The sequence below is a fragment of the Coturnix japonica genome, chromosome 1 (assembly GCF_054131305.1).
Source record: "Coturnix japonica strain WE chromosome 1, WE-NBRP24, whole genome shotgun sequence".
Classification (NCBI taxonomy): Eukaryota; Metazoa; Chordata; class Aves; order Galliformes; family Phasianidae; genus Coturnix; species Coturnix japonica.
The window spans coordinates 115569634-115589150 of NC_140663.1; the positions used below are offsets into that span (position 1 = coordinate 115569634).

Below are 19517 nucleotides of genomic sequence, written 5' to 3' on the forward strand. Positions count from 1 at the left end.
CTTTAGCATAACTTCCATCAATTGCATGGAATTTGCTCCTTTTTAAATACTCTTCTTCAGATCAACATTCATGTGAAAACACCATATATCTGTCTTTTGGTGAAAGCTGGACATTTTCACTCAGGAATGTCCATATTTTTCTAATGAGAAGGATAATTAGGATTCCACAGAATCAGAATTTAAGTTTATAGGTTGAAAATGTGCATTAGCTATTGCACAGAAAAAAAGAAAAAAAACAAAACAAAAACAAAAAATGATCCAAGGTAACTGATCTAGATTCACAGCAAGCAGTTCCAAGGACTCTCGTAAACAAGAAGATTCACTTCCAGAGACGTATTCTAAATGCTGTTTTGCAAGCTTGTGTCACACCAAATATATCTTTTCCTCATATAGAAGAGCAGAGTCCAAATTGATATCTTCCAGTGTCCAGGCTCATGGCAGTGCATCTGTCTTAATACCTAATGGTCTGATAATGTCGAGTAGCTGCTGATAATTACAAACATACATCACACAAGATGTTATTTTCCAGTGATCTACTTTTTTAACTTTTTCTCCCTGCCTAAATTCTGCTGATTTATTTTCATGATACATTGGCAAGTATACGACAGCGGGTTATGTCACAACGGAATCTGTAGCCCCCACACAAGAAAGGCAGTACTCCTGGAACGGCCTGTGCCAGGGAGCCGCGCCGCTGCCGCCATGGTTACCCGGTAATATCGCGAGTATTGGAGCGGGAGGAGGCCGAGCGGCGGGGGTGGGTCGGACTCGGTTGTGTGCTGCGGCTCGGGCTGCCTGCGGGCCCCGGCTTGGAGCTGGCGGCGGTAGGGGAGGGGAGGAGTGGGGCTGATCTGAGGGTTGGGTGGTGCTGCCGTGTAGCGAGCTGTAAACCAGGAAAAATTAGGAGTTTAGTTTACAATTGGGAAGGAGGTGGCCTCCTAAAACGTCGGCCTTCTGTCTCAAGTCTGCAAGCTTAAACGGTTTAGTGACTGTTGTCAGCGTTATGGTCATGTGCATTGCTGCTTGGCTTTCTGTATTTATTCCGTTTAAAAATAATACTTTTTTTTTTTTTTTTCACCATTATTTGGCTTATTGATACCATGTTGCCCAGGTAGTCAAAGCAGTGTGCTGATTGATTTTTCATGCCATGCCCATATATTTCTCCTGGATGGTCAAAGTCTTAATGGATGTAAAACACGCTTTGAGGTTTGGGTGTGTGTAACCCTTTTGATATGCAACCCTGAAAATTACAAGGTCGACCAGCAAGCCTGTGTAATTCTTACTGGGCTCTGACATCACTCCCTGTGTGTTTTGAGAACAGGTGTAAAGTCACTAGAACAGTCCTTACACTTTTTTTTTCAGCTGAGGCAGTAGGAACGACGTGTTCATGTTAATTATAAGGAAGGCTATGTTTGTATGTTCTCTGTCTTAGCAATTTTAGCTCTTCCTGTTCTTGAAATGAACAGTTGACTTAATGGTGGTGGATAGCATAGTGCTAGATAGATGCAGAGAGAGAGAGAAGGATCTACTCAGAAGGGGTTCTTTCTGCAGATATTTCTGTCTTACAACTTGTAAGGCATCTGTGTTTTAGGTTGTGATCATTTGAAAGCTAAGTGTGAGGGCTGTGAGGGTAGCCTTGTTACAGTATCAGGGCCTTGGTGTACGACCTTTCAATTGCTTGTTTATTTTTATCTTCTTCATATTTTTAAACAGGTTACCTTGAAGAAAATTCTGCAGTGTAATTTTATGGTGTCCAAGAAGCTCATCTGTTGATAATTAGTGAATCTGTAGTTAAACATCTTCTGAGAGTGCCATCATCTGGATCCAGAGGTTTTAAGAAAATGTGGACTGCCAGAAGTCTCTGTACTGCACAAATACAATTACTTGAGTTGAAAGAAGGCAGATTGTGTTCCATTATTCCAAAAAAACGGCAGTTCTGGACAGGAATTCTAAACTATTGTGCCCCAAGAGCACCATATGACAGAGCTAAACACCAGGTAAGTATTTACTTCCATAGCATTCTAGGTATATGTGATAAGCATCAATATGGTGTTGGTATCACTTTCTTAATAACCTATTTGCCTATATGGGTTTTTTTTTTTTTGGTTTTTTTTTAATCACAGGTATCTTTTGATGCCAATAAGTGGCATCTCTGTGAAAGGAAGATGCCTTTCATAAGTAAAGGTGAAGCTGCAGGCAGCAGGAAGTTTCAGAAGAACTAGTGTTGTATGATTTTTTTGTGTTTGTGTTCTGTAGTTATAAGCAGAGGTGAAAATTTAACTTGTTTCAAGTTACACTTCAGGCAGTATGGAATGATAACTGACAGAATTAATGGCTGGTGAAAGCCATTTAGTGAAGAATAGGAGCAGAGTTCTCTGGAAAATTGTCTTCACTAATTCAGTGTTCTGCAGGAAAAAAGTCTGGTCTTACCAGATTGGGAAGAGTAGATAAAAATGCATGAATTTGATTATTAAAGAAATCTGTGGGTATAAACAGAACTATTGGGAAAGGACACAAAATTAAGGCTTATCTTAGTGATTTGACCATTCCAAATTGCTGCACATAGCTTATAAATAGTCTAACTTTGTGGTTTCAAATAGTTTCAAAGGGCTAAGGAGTTATGGGAAATCCTTTCAGAAGGGTTTATAACTATTTTAATAGAATATTTAGGTCTATATAAGGGTAAATAAGCTTTATTATTTTATTTTATTTTATTTTATTTTATTTTATTTTATTTTATTTTATTTTATTTTATTTTATTTTATTTTATTTTTTCTTCCCTTTATATGTACTCTTTATTTTGCTTCTAAATAGTAAAGTTTGATTGTAATATTGTAGGATTCCAAGATAAATGAAAACCAACCTGTGATAGATGCTGCAGTTGCTATTAGTGCAGAAGGAAGTAAAAGAACATCTGGAAATAGTCCCACTGGAGAATATGATGGAAGACAACATGCATTAGAAGGTATTGACATTTTTTTCATTAACTTAAGAAGCCAGCTTTTCCCATCTTTTCTAGATATCTTGTGTTAATGGTCACGATAATCTGAATAATGAACTTGAAAGTCTGTCATCACGTGTTTTATTTAATTTCTTATTTTAAGGGAATTATACACAACTTTTATAGGTTGCAGACACTAGTATAATTAACCAAAGAATCTTAATATCTACTTAAATAATGTATCCATTTTCAAAATTATTACGTTTTATTTTTTTTTTTCCATCTGTTCAAACTTCTACAGTACCTATTCATTGTTACTGGATATATGCAGAACTTAGGTTTGCATTCTCCTGACAATCAATGTAACTCTTAATTAGAGTGCAGATTGTTGAGTGGGCTATAATTTTCTGCAAGCCTATTTTTGGCTCACAAAACAATTTATTGAGTATTTACTGAAGGCTATTAATGGCATATGGTGCTAGTGAGCACTTTTTTTCCCCCCTTTTATATACATGAAGAAGTCTGAATTTCAGATTATCATGTCCCTTAGTAGTTACAAATATGACCTTTATTTTAGTAATGCTGTTTAGCTGAATAGTTCTTTCCATACCTTTGCTTTCTTTCTCATTCTTAATAACAAATTTTCAAGTGTCCTGATGTGCGTCATACCTAATAACTCAAAGTACTCATGTGCTTCAGGGTGCTTAGTCATTCTCATTCTATGTATATTTAATTTTTGTTTCTAAAGGCTTTCTAGTCAGTTGCTTTGGGCATTTGCAGCTTTTGTTTAGAAACAGGCTGACAAAGAGGTAGTTATGACTGGTTAAGGCACTGAGATCATAAAATGTTAATGTAATTAGATTGCTCAGGATACAAAAGTACGACAAAGTATTTCATGTTTATGACAACTAGGAAAACAGTAATCACTAAAAGCTATGTTGTAACATAACATAGTTCTGCAGTACAAGCAGATCTCCTTACATGTCTTTCTAGAGATACAAATGACTGAGGTGCAACTGAGTATAGAGATGATTCCCTTCCAGATATTTTATCTCATCACCAATTAATTATTTTTGCAAATATGAGAACCCTTTAGAAAACAATTTTTGTGGTTATATTTATTCCTGAATGCTTCTGTGCATTATCTGTGAAGTTGGGAGTTCTAGCAGCCCCGGTGTCCCAGTTTCTTGTATTTATCTGCTCTTATATTTTATTTCTTGTAGGCAACAGAACTATGCCTATCACTTTAGCCAGTTAAAATATTTCTTAATTTGTTATTCATGTAAGATGAAAATGTTTTTGGACAGCAATAGCTGCTGCATTTGCTTTGTCCTGTATATTTCTACACTGTATGCACTGTCCAGAGCTATGCTGAAATATATTTGTTCATCTTTTAAGTTGCACTCAATGTTATTCTTAACAACATACTCATATGATAATTTTTAGTTAATAGTTAATATCTCAGAGATCAAGAGCTTCCATTAAACAATCGAAGAATATTTATTCTGAAGTCTTGCATGTCATACCACTTTGAAGATGAGTTTTCTGCTGTTTACTCAGTCAGGTGAAAAAATGGTCTGTGTCCAGATTGATGGTGTTCTTATTTGTTGTGCTCTGTTAGAAACTTGAAGGGAATAATCAGACTGTACGCTTGATTACATTCCTCCACGTGTCTCTTGTTATAACCCTACTGTTCTTTTTGATCAAAGAGCAGTGATTCACCAAGTTGTGAAAGGAAAAGAATTTTTGAATCATACTGTCCTTCAAATGCTCCGTTCTAACTTGTGAATCGAGTACTGCCATGAAAAATTTGTAAGGATCAAAACCAATGAGACAATTTACATTCTTACAAAAGTAGGTTTGTTGGTTTCCATTCTCTGCTTTTACAGGACATTCATCTAATACTGTCTCATCTTTTCTTCTTATAGAATACTTCACAAGGTGAAACAACATAGCTTAACTACATCTGTCAAACAGATAGTCTCTTATAGAACCATGATTTTTATTCATCTGAATCATATGTGTAGGATAACTGTTTTCTTACAGGTTTCTTCTTGTGGTTTCATTTGTTTGTATGTATGTGTACACTTTTGTTTTGTGGTGTTCATGCTTGTTAATGGATATGGAAGTGTTTCGTATTTAAAGGGGGATAAAACATAGTTAATAAGTTGATGAACTACCTTATGATAGTGTGGTTTAGTAGAATGAATTGTATTCTAAAAAAGCAAATATGTTATGCCCTGATGCCATGAGATCTCTCATTTTGTAATGGTAATTACAAATGGAAAAATGGAAAGTAATCTTTCCATTTAGGTAGAGGAACCCATTAATGATCTGATTTTAAACACAATATATAGAAAGCAGTAGTTTAGCATGTCTCCTTATCCTATGGTTTCGAAAGCTGCTGCTTATCCACTCCTTTCATTGCTGAGGTGAAGAGGCAACTTAAGTAAAAATGTCTGCAAAGCTTCATCAGAACTGACACTGTATTGTCTTTAAGTAATTTCCAAAAGAAATGTTTCATCAGCTATGCCACCACAGACCAGAGAAATCAGATATACTCCTGAGTGTGCTGATGTATTCAGTCCCATTCTTAGTGATTTGTATCCAGATATAATAATTTTATATTATAATTCAGTATTAAGTGCATCTGTGTAATATAATGGAGAATATCTTGCTCTCATTTTTGTAGTTATTTGCAGAAGCAGAAGAGCTAATAGAGAATATGGCTTCATAGATATCTGGTTTATTTTAAATCACCTCTAACAGTCCAAATTCTGTGCTTTCTTTTTTCTTTTTTTTTTCTTTTCTTTTTTTTTTTTTTTTCTGTGCTTAATACCATCCAATTGCATTCATGCTTTTATAAGCAAACATTTGCTTTGTATTTATATTTTGCCTCAGAGTTTTTATATTTTTTAAAATTAACAGTGATGTGTTGTGCCTTTTTCCTTTCTAAGTAAGAAATGACTTTATATAGGAATTTATCTCTTACTGAATGCTAGTACTAGTAAGTAAATGAGTTCTAGAGATGAAAGGCAAAAATTGTTTCCCTAGATAGTTCTGTTAGATTCAAGGCTGTATGCATAATGGAAGCATGATGATATTTAGTGTTCCAGCATCACAGTTAACACTTTTAAGTCACTACATCTGTATTTCTTTGATGAGATGGATGAAAATGTGCCGTTACATTATATAGAGAAACATATTTTTGTGTTCTGATTGAAAAAGGAATTTGTACTAAGGAGCATTTTAGAATGATCACTCTCAGTTTTGCAGATGCTAAACTCAAGCAGCCAATAATTTGATATATTGGTCAGTCAAAAGTGCTTGCTACTCTAAAGTAACCAGTTTTTTAACATAGATATTATTATATATGTTATGTATTCTTTTCCCAGAATCACAATTGTAAGATAAAAATAACTGATCCTCTTCCTGACTGCAAAATTTTATTTCCACAGCAAAAATGAAACATGTCAATCTGTCATTTGCATCGTGCGGGTTTCTGGGTATTTACCACTTGGGGGCAGCAGCTGCTCTTTACAGGCATGGTAAGAAGTTACTGAAAGTTGTGAAAGATTTTGCAGGAGCTTCTGCGGGATCCCTGGCTGCCACTGTCTTATTAGCAGTACCAGAAAATTTAGAGGTAAATTTATAGACTCGTAGCTGTAGGACATAATCATTTTCAAAGATTATTTTAAAATATTTAAGTTTAAAATTTTTAATTGTAGAAGAATCCTTAATTTTTGATCTTCACCTTGCTTTTTGTAATGGAACAGTTCTCCTGTATGTTTTCATTAGCAAAATCTGTGAGGCATGGACAAAACTCAAGTATTTATACAAAAGCTGGTGCTCAGTTTATGGTATAAAATTATGTGGACTGTGTATTTAAGCTATGTAAATGCAAACTTCATGTGTCTGAATGTTGAGTTGCATGCAACAAGGTGTATCAAAATTTATCTGTGTTTTACTTAATTGTTGTACATTACAAAGTTGATTATCTTTTTCTTGTCTAGAGGCAGACTGTTAAGCAAATGTGTGGCACTGTCCTTTGTGGAGGGATAGGAAAATGGTGAATGACTCTGTCCTTATAGCCAGAACACCACACACAGGCTCTAATTTTCACAGGCTCCTTGCTTTTTCTTGATTAGACAACTTTAGATAGGATGTGCTTTGGACTCAGTACAAATTAGTACTTAATAGCAGTAGCTACAATATATGCCAGGGGAGAATTAATCCTCACAGACTTTTATTCTAACATGTCACATAGTTGTTAGGCCTGCTGTAAGGCCTTTAATACAGGTTCTCACAACATTCTTGCTACTAAATTGAAGGGATATGTTTGATGGATGGACTGTTAAATGGATAAAGAATTGACTGAATAGGTGCATCCAGAGAGTTACACAGTTCAGTGTCCAAGTGGAAAACAGTAATGAGTGCTGTCCCTCAAGGGTCTGTACTGGGACCACTTCTACTTGATATCTTTATTGGTGTCATTGATAATGGAATTAAGCGCACTCTTGGCAATCTTGTCACTGAGACGAAGTGGTGCAGTTTTTAGGCTAGTGACAAAGGTCTGATGGGGCGCATCTTTCAGAGAAGGACTGTGCAGTACTGTTGCATGAAGAAGCTGTGATGAGCCAGCATGTGTGCATGCAGCCCAGAAAACCAGATGTGTTTCAGGCTGACATAAAAAGACGTGTGGTCAGGAGGGAAATTATTTGTTCTTCTGCTCTTCTGAGGCCCCACCTGGAGTATTGTATCCAGATCTGAGGTCACCAGTACAAGAGAGATCGAGACCAGTTAGAAAAGATCTAGAAGAGGGCCACAACAAATATTGGAGGGCTGGAACACCCTGTTGTGAAGAAAGGCTGAGAGAGTTGGAGCTGTTCAGCATGGACAGCTCCAAAATGTTCTGGGAGCTATTGGTAATAGGTGAACGGTTGGACTGGATGATCTTTTAGGTCTTTTCCAACCTTGGTGATTCTATGATTCTATGGAAGAAAAGAGGGTTCCAGAGAGACCTCATAACAGCCTTTCTGTACTTAAAATGGCTTATAAAAAAGGCAGAGAAAACTCTTTACCAAGGCCTATAGTGACAGAGAAAGCTGATGCAGTAGTAAGTTAAAAAGGAATAGATATGGACTGGATAAAAGAAAATATTCGCTATGAGGTTGATGAGGCTTTCTGGGAAAAAAAAAAATTATATATATATATATATATATATATATATATATTATTTTTTTCCAGTTCTGTTTTGCTTGTTTTTCCCCTTAGTTTAAGGATACTTTTGCCTTCTGGATGTGCCTTTAATGGCTTTCCACTAATATGCTTAGAGAAGTAGGCCTTGCTGAAATGGTAATAGTCCTTTAATATTTTAAATTATCATAAACAGTGTTTTGTGGATGATGGAGAAGACTGTTAGATAATTTTTTTTCCTAAGCCCTCTTATGGATCAGTCTAATGAATATTAGGTAAATTCTCTCTGTGAGTACTTCAGCATCTTTGATTTGGATAATGTCAGCCCAGACCACACATTGCCACTGAACTCTTTGTTTTGCTATGGTACTAGCATAGCTTGCAATTCACTGTACTTCTGTTTTTTCTGTCTCTTAATAGTAAGTTCTTCCCTGGCTTCTTTTTACCTCCACTCCAACAAATTCTTTTTTTTATATGACTTGATATTAGCCAAGTTCCATACTGTTGTCAAGATAACATTGTGTGCTTTGTTCAGATATAGTCTGTAGTCTCTAATTAATAGTTCAGTTTCAGTTTTGCTTGATGTAATACTTATTTCTGTCCCTAATATCTTGTATGGTAAGTGCAGTAGCTAGCTTTTTAATTTATTTTTTTTTTTAAAGCTCAGTGAAATGTTTTTAATTTTTTTTCTAGGCAAAACCTTTGTTTCTAATCTGATTCAACTTAACAAAAATTGTTTTTAAGTTAAAATATGAGAAGAGTTTTTGATTGTGGGAATTAAGCTTGTATTGGATTTTGCCTTGACAATATCATTTTAGCATATGTGTTCAATAGTGTGTTGAACTTCTTATCCTTCCTAATTTTCTTAATAACTTTTAAGTCATTCTATTGCATATCTTAAATGTAAATTTGAGAACTCTTTGGGAGCTAATCAGAAATATTTCCTAATTCTTATAGCTTGTAAATAAGGACAGGGTTGTATAGGGAGTAGAAAATACTTAATTTTAATATTCTATTTTTATTGAAATTTCTACAAAATGTTCATATCAGGATAATTATTACATTAGTAATATCATTTGTAATTGTTGAAATATCTGATGTCAGACTTATGTTTCCAGATAGGTTTTCTTTTCTTTTTTTGGAATGATAGCTGTGTTAAATAAGCTGTATCTGGTACTTTTATCAGTCGCCTATTCTCAAAGCTCTAATACAAACTTTTACAAACTAGAAGAGAATGTAATACTGAAGATTTTTTGTCTTGACTACTGTTAAAATATAACAGCTTGCAAATACCTTTCTGTAGTACCTTGGGTTTTTGTCAGTGTTGAAAAGGCATGGGACTTGAGAATTGTAAGGACAGATTTTCAAATATATGAAGGCTTATAGAATTACAGATGAGTACCTGTTTCTTTCAGAAGTGTGTGATCATGTTAGATGTCAAGTTTACTTAAATCAATAGAAGCAGTTACCATTTCTAAACATGTTTTCAGTCACTATTTGAAATTTAGATGCATTGTTTAAAGCTTCTGACATTAAAAATTGTCAATAATTCATAGCTTCAAGGAGACATGCCTTTTGACAGCAAGGATTGAGAGTCTAGGAATATGGTCTGTTCTTAGAATTTATAATACAGAAAGTAGTTTTGTATCATTCACTTAGGTTTGTAGTTGTCCAACTCCCTTTTACCTCCCTGTCACTTTAGTTACTATATTGAGGCATTTTAGATCTAATGATCCTAGTTATGAGGTGCTTCTATAAACTGTAGCAGTTTGGGGATTACTTCTGTCCCCTTAGAGAGAGGCTGAGGTGCTGAGGATTTGAATCACTGTCTGAACGTGCTTCTTTCCTGTGAGTTGACTACAGAAGCTTTGGAATAAACTGAAAGCCTAGGCATGTAACTGGTGTTATGTATTTGAACTGGCCTAGCAGTGGTGAATGAAATACTGTCTAGTGTGGAAGTGAAAATTACCTACATGTAATGAATTAGTGGTCATTGCTTTAAGAGATATGGAACTCTTAATTTTCACTAGTATTTTTGACACATTTACTAGCAGACCATTTAGAAAGTAGGTGCAAGTTCTTAAGCTCTGCATTTTGCTTAGATGAGTCCTCTGTTGCACTTGTATGTAGGATAGTACAAGTGACTTGGAAAAAAAAAAAAAAAAAGTGTTTATATAGGTATGTGTAAGTACAGTATGTTTTTTGAGTTCCAGTTATAAAATAATGGGAAAGATTGAATTTTAGGTTTTTCCTAAGTCTCTGAAGTTATCTAGTCTGCATGGAATAGGAATAATAAGGTAAAAGTGATACTGAATAGCAAGTCTTATGCATTTAGAAGGTTTGAGAATCTTTTTTTTTGCTAAAAAATATTCTTCTACTTGCATTTGGAGTTATGGTGCACACTTCAAGCTATTTTTTCACAGTAACTAAAACTAAACATTTCAGCTTAAGAAAGAGAGCTTTTCTGGATGTAGAATTTACAGCCAGGTTTTCTGCAGCTGTATTTTGTTCATTAAAGGTGTGTTAATAACTTTTATTTTTTATCAAGGAGAATTTACGATGTTTTTAAAGCTTACTTCTATCTTAAGATACTTATGTCTGGTTTTAGTACAAAAGTAGCCCTTAACATAAAAGGCGGCTGCATACTTGGAATACAAATCATTGTTTTTGGTAACGACATGATCCAGAGAGAACTGATTATTGAGCAATAGTAATACCCAGAGAAGTAGCCTTTAACTTTCCTCAGTTGATAGAATTGTATTGTTGGGAGGTTTGGCTTTTTGGTTTCATTTTATTTGTTTGTTTTTCCTTTCAAATATGTTTGTTATTAACTAATTAAGAATCTTCTTATATATGTTTTCTTACCTATTAGTTTGTATGATAAGATCAACTGTTAAATGTATCTTGATGAAAACTGCTTGCACATGGAAAGATATCTTAGTCTGGCCTTGTGTGTTGTTCTTGATTAAAGATTTAGCTGTTAGTATGTTTTAGGTACCACAGTTGAACTTACTGTCTGTAATGAAAATATACTGAAAGCATCTTTAATGGTGAATATTTTAATTTTCAGAAATGTCAGCAGTTTACCTATGAATTTGCAGAAGAAGTCAGAAAATTGGACTTTGGTGCAGTAACTCCTGGTTATGATTTTATGAAAAGACTTAGGTACCTATCTTAAAGCATCTGTTAAATCATTTTTGTGTGACACTCTAAATTAAAATGGAGAGTAAAGCATATAATTTTTTTTCATACTGTGGAGAGCTTTACCCTCAGTGTAATTGTTAGATTATTACGTGGTGAATAATACTTTCTTTATTCTAGGGAAGGCATAGAATCTATTCTTCCTTCTAATGCTCATGAGATAGCTGAGAATCGGCTCTACGTGTCTGTTACTAATGTGAGAAATGGGAAAAATTACTTGTTTTCAAATTATGCCTCAAGGGAGGACCTCATTAAGGTAATGACTTTGCATAGTTCTGCTTTAAATATAACTACTTGACTTTCTTCAGTGCATAAGAGGGTTATTATTATATGTGTAATAAATACTTTAGTCAAATAGTCACTGATATCTACATAGTGCTGCTAAGTAGATAAACAACAGGCAGAATTTGATACTGAAGTTTTGGAGACTTGGCTAAAATTTATGTTTAATCTGTCTCTTTCATTTGTTTCAGAAGTATTATATTGTAGACAAGGCCTTTTAAAAGATAGCAGGATAACTGTTAATTACCATTTAATGGTTGATTGCTTAGTGGGTGAGAATAAAACAAATAATTTTCAAGTTTTATCATCTGCGAATCTTTTTGCATCTTTTGATTCACTGATATTCACTTAAGTTCAATCACAAGAGAAAGTGAAGAAACGGAATTCCTGTCTTGAAAATAAACAAACCCAGTACAATGTGGTGAATAGACATACTGCCATATTAAGTATCACACATACTATGTTTTAACCATTATAGTATATCTTTTATGGTCCATCTCTTCTCTTCTGAATACCATTTTAAAAAATCTATATCGAAATTGTAAATGTAAACAGGTTTATGAAATGTAGGAGGAATTCATATGAGTGTAAAGGAAATGTTCCTTCTAATAATTGCTTGTATTTTATCAGAAACTGTTTTGTCAGAAAAAGAGCCTGTTGCTAGAGAATTTCATAAGTAGATGACAAAACTTTGTGCTTAAGCTCAGGCAATTATCGGGTGCTTTAGATCACTGGGAATAGAAATAGGCAAGAAAAAGTGTGAGGTAAAACCTTAATTCAAATTTGTATCGGGAGAAAAAATGTTTAACACTGAAAGTAACTTAATTTGTTGTAAAAATAAATACAGTTGTAGAGAGGAAAAACAAAACAAAGCACAACGAACTTGGAGATTTTTTCCATAATCTCTGTGAATTATTTGCTTTTTTAGACCTGATGTCATTTTGCCATTTTGCATGTCTGTAAGCTGCTTGTGTTCCCAAAATCTATTTCTCATTCACCCTCATGCATATTGGCTAGATTTACCTGTATTGAAATTTTTGTCACATCTGACATATCTGAAATATGTAGCTATATACAGATTCCTTACACAGGTAAATCATTAGGTACATATGCATATACAGAGATGCACATACACAGATTCATAGGTACTGTTAGGAATGGATAGAAAGGTATATGAATGTACAAATTTGTACATAGCAGAAGAGGTGTCCTAGTCTAAAATGAGTTTGAGAACTGCTCTAGACAGCAGTGTAGTTAGCAAAAGAACAAGTAGCAATTTGTTAATACCTGAATACATTAAATGTAACATACTGAACTAATGATAGATGTGCATAAGTAAATTTCCAGACTGTTTATAATGGTTAATGTTCCGGATATATGCAAGAAAATATTTATTGATTCAGAATTATTTGATTGCCTTTTCTTCACTCTTCTTCTCCAGTCCTTCTTCTTTCTTTTATTTAGGTCCTGCTAGCAAGTAGTTTTGTACCAGTGTATGCTGGAATGAAGCCAGTGGAGTACAAAGGAGAGGTACAGTTTCACTGTGTTTAAGTTTTTTTTTTTTAATTATTTTTTATTTTTTTTAATTTTCCAATAACATCCTTCATTTATGATATAATTGTCTGATCTTAGAGGATGTCAGGTGGGAATTGCAGGACTTTATTATCTAGAATATTTATTGTTCCTACTGACATTGCAGGGTAACATGAAAGATGCCATGAGTTCGTTCATACATTGTTTCAAAAATTGAGGGTGCTGAGACTGAAGTGATCTGTACAGGATGAAACATTTTTATAAACATAATGCCAAACATCTGTCAGGAGAAAAAGCCTCTCTTAGAACAGATGCTTCTTCTGACAAGTTGCCTTACTGACACCAAAATGATCACTGCAACTTAAAGAACTGTCATTCTGCTTTTCTATGTAGTACAGACAGTTATAAGGGAAATCTTGACATCTCCTATTCTGCTTGAGTACTTCTGCCTATGTATGTGTTGCAGTTGTGTTCAGAACATGATGAAAAGTTCACCGAACACATATAAACACTGAACACACACACACACACAAAAAAAAATAAATATATATATATATTATATAGTGTACATACATATTATATATTATATATTATATATTTTTTTTTCATTTAATGTTACTGATGGGCAGTCGGTTGAATAGGAGCCAGCAGTGTGCCCAGGTGGCCAAGAAGGGCAGTAGCATCCTGGCTTGTATCAGGAATGTTATGGTGAGCACGACTAGGGAAGTCATCCCGCCCCTGTACTTGGCACTGGTGAGGCCTCACCTTGAGTACTGTGTTCAGTTTTGGGCACCTCAGTACAAAAAGGACATGGAGGTGCTGGAGCAGGTCCATAGAAGGGCAGCGAGGCTGGGTTGTGAGGGGCTTGGATATTGATGATCTTTAATGTCTTTCCCAACCTGACTTGATGTCTGCTCCCTCTCAAGTACTGTAAGCATCCAGCTCTTTCCCACCTTTATCCTTTCCAGCTATTGCTGTTTTGTGTTGCACAGATTTTTCAGTGTGCAAGAAAACAAGACGTTCTAGGAGATTTAAAGTCACATTTGTTTAAACTCATGCAGCCATTTTCCCTTTCAAAGAATGTTTCCAAGCTCCTAGCTTGCAAAAGATTAAAGCTTGTAAAAGTATATGTTATGTGTTATGTTTCATAAGTAATAGTAATGTTCTAACCTTTTTCCTTTATCTGTTGAGAAAAATATATATATATATTTAAACTCTCTGAGACATTTTGTTAATAGATCAATTAAACCAGACTCATTCACTTGATTAAAAATGTTTAAGTGTCTGGGAGGCTTATAAGTATGTTTTAGCATTGTCAAATGCTAAATTGAATGCTGTACGCATTGTCTGTTCTTATATTTTGATGCCTGTTATACTTCAAGTTGATTATTCCTTGAGAGGAAAACTTTTAGATTTTCATGAGAGTGTTGTAGAATAGGCAGGGACAGGAAAGATGAAACATTCAGTTATTATCATATTATACTTAGGCTATTGTGAAAATTTTATTTTGCAGTAGAAGTGGGTTGATGGTGGCATAACCAATGGCCTTCCTATCTTACCTTTTGGACGAACTATTACGATTTCTCCGTTCAGTGGTCGATTAGATATTTGTCCACAAGATAAAGGACGTGTGGATCTGTATATTAATTTTGCAAAACAAGACATAATGGTAAGTTGCTTGTTTATTTATGAACTTCAGAAGAAGAAAAGTTTGTCGAGCAGTTTATACTTATTTTAAGTCTTTAATTTTTTGTATAATTTTCTTTATTAATGTTTTTTACATTTTCTGTTTTGCATACAAAATGTAAGCTTTCCCATAGATGCAAAGGAAAGAAAAATATAGTAAAAATTTTGCCAGAGAGGTTGAAAGACACATATCTAGTACAAAATAGAGCAAGTATGTCACAGGTGATCCAGTTTAAATAATGTAGACTTCCTATACATATCAGCTACTCTTCTCTAAAATACTCAGGGAAACTATCACATCTGTTCGTACTTACTCAGATCAGCTGCTCTGAGTTTTAAATGTATATTTAAGTTCTACATTTGAAATGATATCCAATGACTTGACACTTCATTGCTCAATTGAGCTTAAGATTTTAAAACCTATGACTGCAACACTTTTCCAGAAGTTTTGTAAGACGTTATAGAAATGTTTATGTAGGCCTAGACTGAATTATTTATTTATTTTTACTTGACCTTTTCATTTTTAACATTCCTGTCTACTTAGGCTTTTTCTCTACAGTATCGCATCCTTTGCCATAATGAAAGAAAGTAGATCTACCATTGTTGTCAAAGAAACATCATTAGAAAGGAAAAATAATATTAAAACTGGTTAGCAATAGTTGCTATACTTCAGAAGTTTCACTTAAGCTGTGCTTAATATGTTTTCTTAAATTGGGTGAAATTAAAGTTAGTTAATGTTCTAAATTGGATCAGTTTCTAAATTGTTGTAGTCTTTTACAGCATTGTAGTACCTGGTAAATGATCATAAATAATGAGATTATTTATCTTACTGAAAATAAATGCATAACTTTCTTTGAATTTCTTGACTATTGGTTATGACCAGTGTTTAATGCATCTAGAGGAAGAAAATGAGTTGAATAGTGGAATAATTTTGAGCATAAATTGCATTGCTTCTAGGGCCATCCAAATGCAGATTTGTGTAAAATCTCAGGCAATATTTTTAACTATTCTTTTTGAAATACCTTTGGCTTTTAGAGCTGCAAAAATGTGAACTAAGAGTGATTTTCTTTCAGCAACATCATACATAAAAGGAACAGTTGTCTATATATATTTGTATGTATATATATATATATATATATATATATATATATATATTTGTGCGTGGATTGGAATGTGAAAATTGTTTTCTCTTTGAACGTCCTCCTTCTATTGGTGTCAGAATTTGAATACTGGTTACAAATAACAAAGGTTATTTTGGCATTCAATAGCAAAATATGAATAAATAAAGGACACAACTAAAATACTGTTGATTGCATTAGGAAGTGTTCAAAGTATTTCCTTCCTTGTGGAAGTATAATTTGTTTCAGCTACCACTGTCTGAGGCAGTTACTGCTGTGCTACCATACTTAAAACATTTCAGAAATTATATATTGTATATATAAAATTTATTGTTGCATACACAGACCATTTGTACAAGTTTGACTTGGTTTTCAGCAGTGTGCCTGAATATGTGGTTTACTAGTTTTTAAATATGCTAACTTAAACAGGTGACAGAACATATAGCAACACAGTCAAGTCTGAGATAAAGTTGCTTTAATAAATTAATTTCTCGCGCCTCTCTCTTTTGCAGTTGTCTTTGGCCAACCTTGTAAGACTTAATCAAGCTATGTTCCCACCAAACCAGGAGAAAATGGAATCACTGTACCAAAATGGGTTTGATGATGCTGTACAATTTTTACTAAAAGAAAACTGGTTTGAATAGGCAAAGCATAAAAATAAAACCTGACAGCTTTCAAAACACACCTATAGGCATTCTGCCCCAAATCTGAGATTGATGTCACAGTTTGTTTATTGAAATAAAAATTCCATTTGGAATTGCATCATCTTCTGCCAAGAAAGTATCAGCTCCATTCAGAAGACCTGTATAAACTTGTCTGATTGAGAACTGTACTTGCCTAGTAGTTGGCTTGTTCAAGAAGATTCAACTTTTGATCCAGTTTGCATTGGAACTAACTGGACTTTAAATTGGCAATGGTAAAAGCTTCTGTTACCATAATAATAGAAATTTGGAAGACTTTTCTAATGTTATTTGAGAGACTAATCAGTGTTGTACCATGTAGCATTTTAGACTGTATTCCTCACTTAATATCACAGTTGTGCATGCTCATTGAGTGTTTTCAGTATTGCTAATCTAATTTACTTCTTAAAGCGTTTTAAAGGATCTGAACTCTTAGCACTATCCACAAGAAATAAAACATCTGCAATTTTACCTCTGATATGTTCATTTATTTATTTATTTTGAACATTAAAGTTTTTGCACTACTCAGTGAATGCACTTTCTCAATTAGAAATACTATTTGAAACATTTGTAACGGAATTCTGATGTTTTGTCCATTAAAAATATCTTGTACAGAAGAGAGGTTACTATTTACTGTGTTTTCTTCTCTTGCTAAAATTGAATAAACTTATTTTCTTGAAACTTTTGTGAAGAGCCTATTTATTAAAGTTTCTCAGAAGACTTTAACCTGATAAAGTCGTTGGATATGAGTTCTTTTACCACTCACAGTGATTATTAAATGGAAGTTCAAAAATTTCCTTCTTAATGCCTAAATTCTAAAACCAACAACTACTTAAAAGCAAAGTGTTTGATTCTTAAGTGTACTTTTTAAGATTAGTTCTTAATGCTTATGAAAAATTGAGATTTAATTATGTATAGCACTCCTCTGAAAATAACTGAAAATCTAAGGAGGTGAGAAGTATAGTTAAATGTACATATTTTGTAGCTGTTTGAAGGTCTCATAATGTAAGCAACATATTCATATGTAGATGATATCGGGATAGGATTCATGTGGTAGGATTGATCGCCCATTTTATTTTTTCCTTCCTCTATACTCAAGCTGTATCACCTTGGACACTTCAGATGCTGTATTAAGAGAATCTTTTTTTTCCTAATACAGTAGTACTTTATTTTTACAATGGTGACATACTTTATACAAGCAAAATTAATTTTCTTCTGGTTTTTCTCCAACATTGTGTGAACTGGTCACAATTGCCTTCTATTTATTTTCATGAAACTCAAATCTGTTAATATCTCTAATAATTCAGAATTGGAAGTCCATACAAATGTGGTATTACTTCTATTTTTTTGTGTGGAATGTTCCCAGAGTTTGCCACCTCACAAATGAGAGATAGCTTGGAAATGTTTGCAAGAGCTGTTTCTAGGTTAGAAAGACTGAAGTACCTTCAGGTCCATTGGTTAAACAGAAAACAATTTGATCCCTTTCAAATAATTTCATACCTATCTCTTCATCTGTCGTAGTGCCAATTTTTCCCACTCCCTGTTCTTGCTCTCCTAGTTGTACGTAAGCATTGCTGATTGTGTTTCTAGCCTAATCCTTTTCTTCTGTTTTTTATCTCCTTTGTGTATGGTCTTAATGGACTATGACTTCTATACATCTTTTTTGGTTAAATGCATTCTGTTTCAAAGGGGAACACTAATAAAATGAGAGCCTCTTAAACTTTGTTTCCTTTTATCAGCAGTTATGCTGTCAAGAAGTGTATGCTAGCTTTTCTGTGTGAAAGAAATCTAGTTTGTTGTATTTGTGTGTATGTTTGGATTTTGCTTTGTTTTAAAACGTTGCAAATTCTGCAGTTTGGCATTTCCTGGCTAATTTTGCAGACTAATAGCATCATAAATTTGTTATAATAAGAAAGGTTCCTGACTACCTTATTAACATTTATCACAAAGCCCTAAGGTAATAATAAGTTCTCTTTCTCCTCTTTAAAGAAATGCTGTAAAGAAACGTCAATTCAAAGTCAAATAAGTAAGATTTTTAAATTTTAAGAGTACTTCTTAAGCAGATTCTGTTGTTCATTTTCTGTTAGAGGTGTTTTAAGTGAAGTCCTTGTAAGCATAATTTGTGCTTCCTAGAATATCACCTTCTGTTAGACTTACTGTATAAATAGGCTGTTTGTTTAACATTTTAAGAAAATACATTATTATTATCTTAAGCATTTGAAATCAAACTTGCCAAAATTCACATCTTTTTTCTACATTTATGCTGCTGCTAATTGGTAGTTGTCAAGGTACAGACTTAGTACAGAGAGTCCACTGCAGACACACAAAGATCGCTAAGGGACTGGGACATGTTATTTATGTGGTGAGGCAGAGTTATGGTTCTGTTTAGCACAGCAAGGAGACTGTTTATGAGGATCTTAAATGTCTATAAATAGGTGGTGGGAAGAAATGAAAAGGATGAATCCAGGCTCTGCTCAGTGTCATGACATGGCAACATGCACAAGCTGTAACACGGCAGGTTCTTTCTGACCATCACATCAGGTTGCACGTCTGTGCTGTGTGGATGCTGGAGCACTGACAGAGGTTAGAGTTCTCCAGGGAGGTTGTGGAGCTTTCCTCTTTAGAGATCTTCAAAAGTTGCTTGGGTATGGAACTGGACATCCTGCTCTTAGGACGCTCTGCTTGAGCAGAGGTTGAACCAAATGTGCTGTAGAGGTCTCTGAGCAATAGACTTACCTGTCTCTAAGTGAATCAGAAGTGTTTTTCAAAAAAAGAGTCAAATACCAGTTTTTAAGATTGCTTTAATTAGTATTTTTACTTACAGAACAGGCAAATATTTTAGAAAAATACAGTACTGATAAAGCTTTAGCTGAACTTCACTAG

The 19517-nt window shown here is 34.1% G+C and overlaps 1 protein-coding gene across 8 annotated transcripts; it reads left to right on the forward strand.

Annotated features, from left to right (window-relative positions):
* The first annotated feature begins 726 nt into the window (after positions 1 to 726).
* On the forward strand, positions 727 to 17315 carry PNPLA4 (patatin like domain 4, phospholipase and triacylglycerol lipase). Of its 8 annotated transcripts, none has more exons than XM_015848921.3 (9): positions 727 to 821; positions 1711 to 1994; positions 2836 to 2962; positions 6397 to 6581; positions 11205 to 11299; positions 11456 to 11591; positions 13082 to 13147; positions 14667 to 14819; positions 16467 to 17315. In XM_015848921.3, exons 2-9 carry the CDS (start codon positions 1839 to 1841, stop codon positions 16596 to 16598), a joined length of 1050 nt encoding a protein of 349 aa, XP_015704407.2. In that variant the 5' UTR covers positions 727 to 821; positions 1711 to 1838; the 3' UTR covers positions 16599 to 17315. The 8 variants fall into 8 exon arrangements, 3 of the variants coding, with proteins under 3 accessions (XP_015704407.2, XP_015704441.2, XP_085406878.1); XR_014947384.1 differs by having other exon boundaries at positions 728 to 821; positions 14664 to 14819; XM_015848955.3 differs by having other exon boundaries at positions 735 to 821; positions 6397 to 6486.
* Positions 17316 to 19517: the final 2202 nt, after the last annotated feature.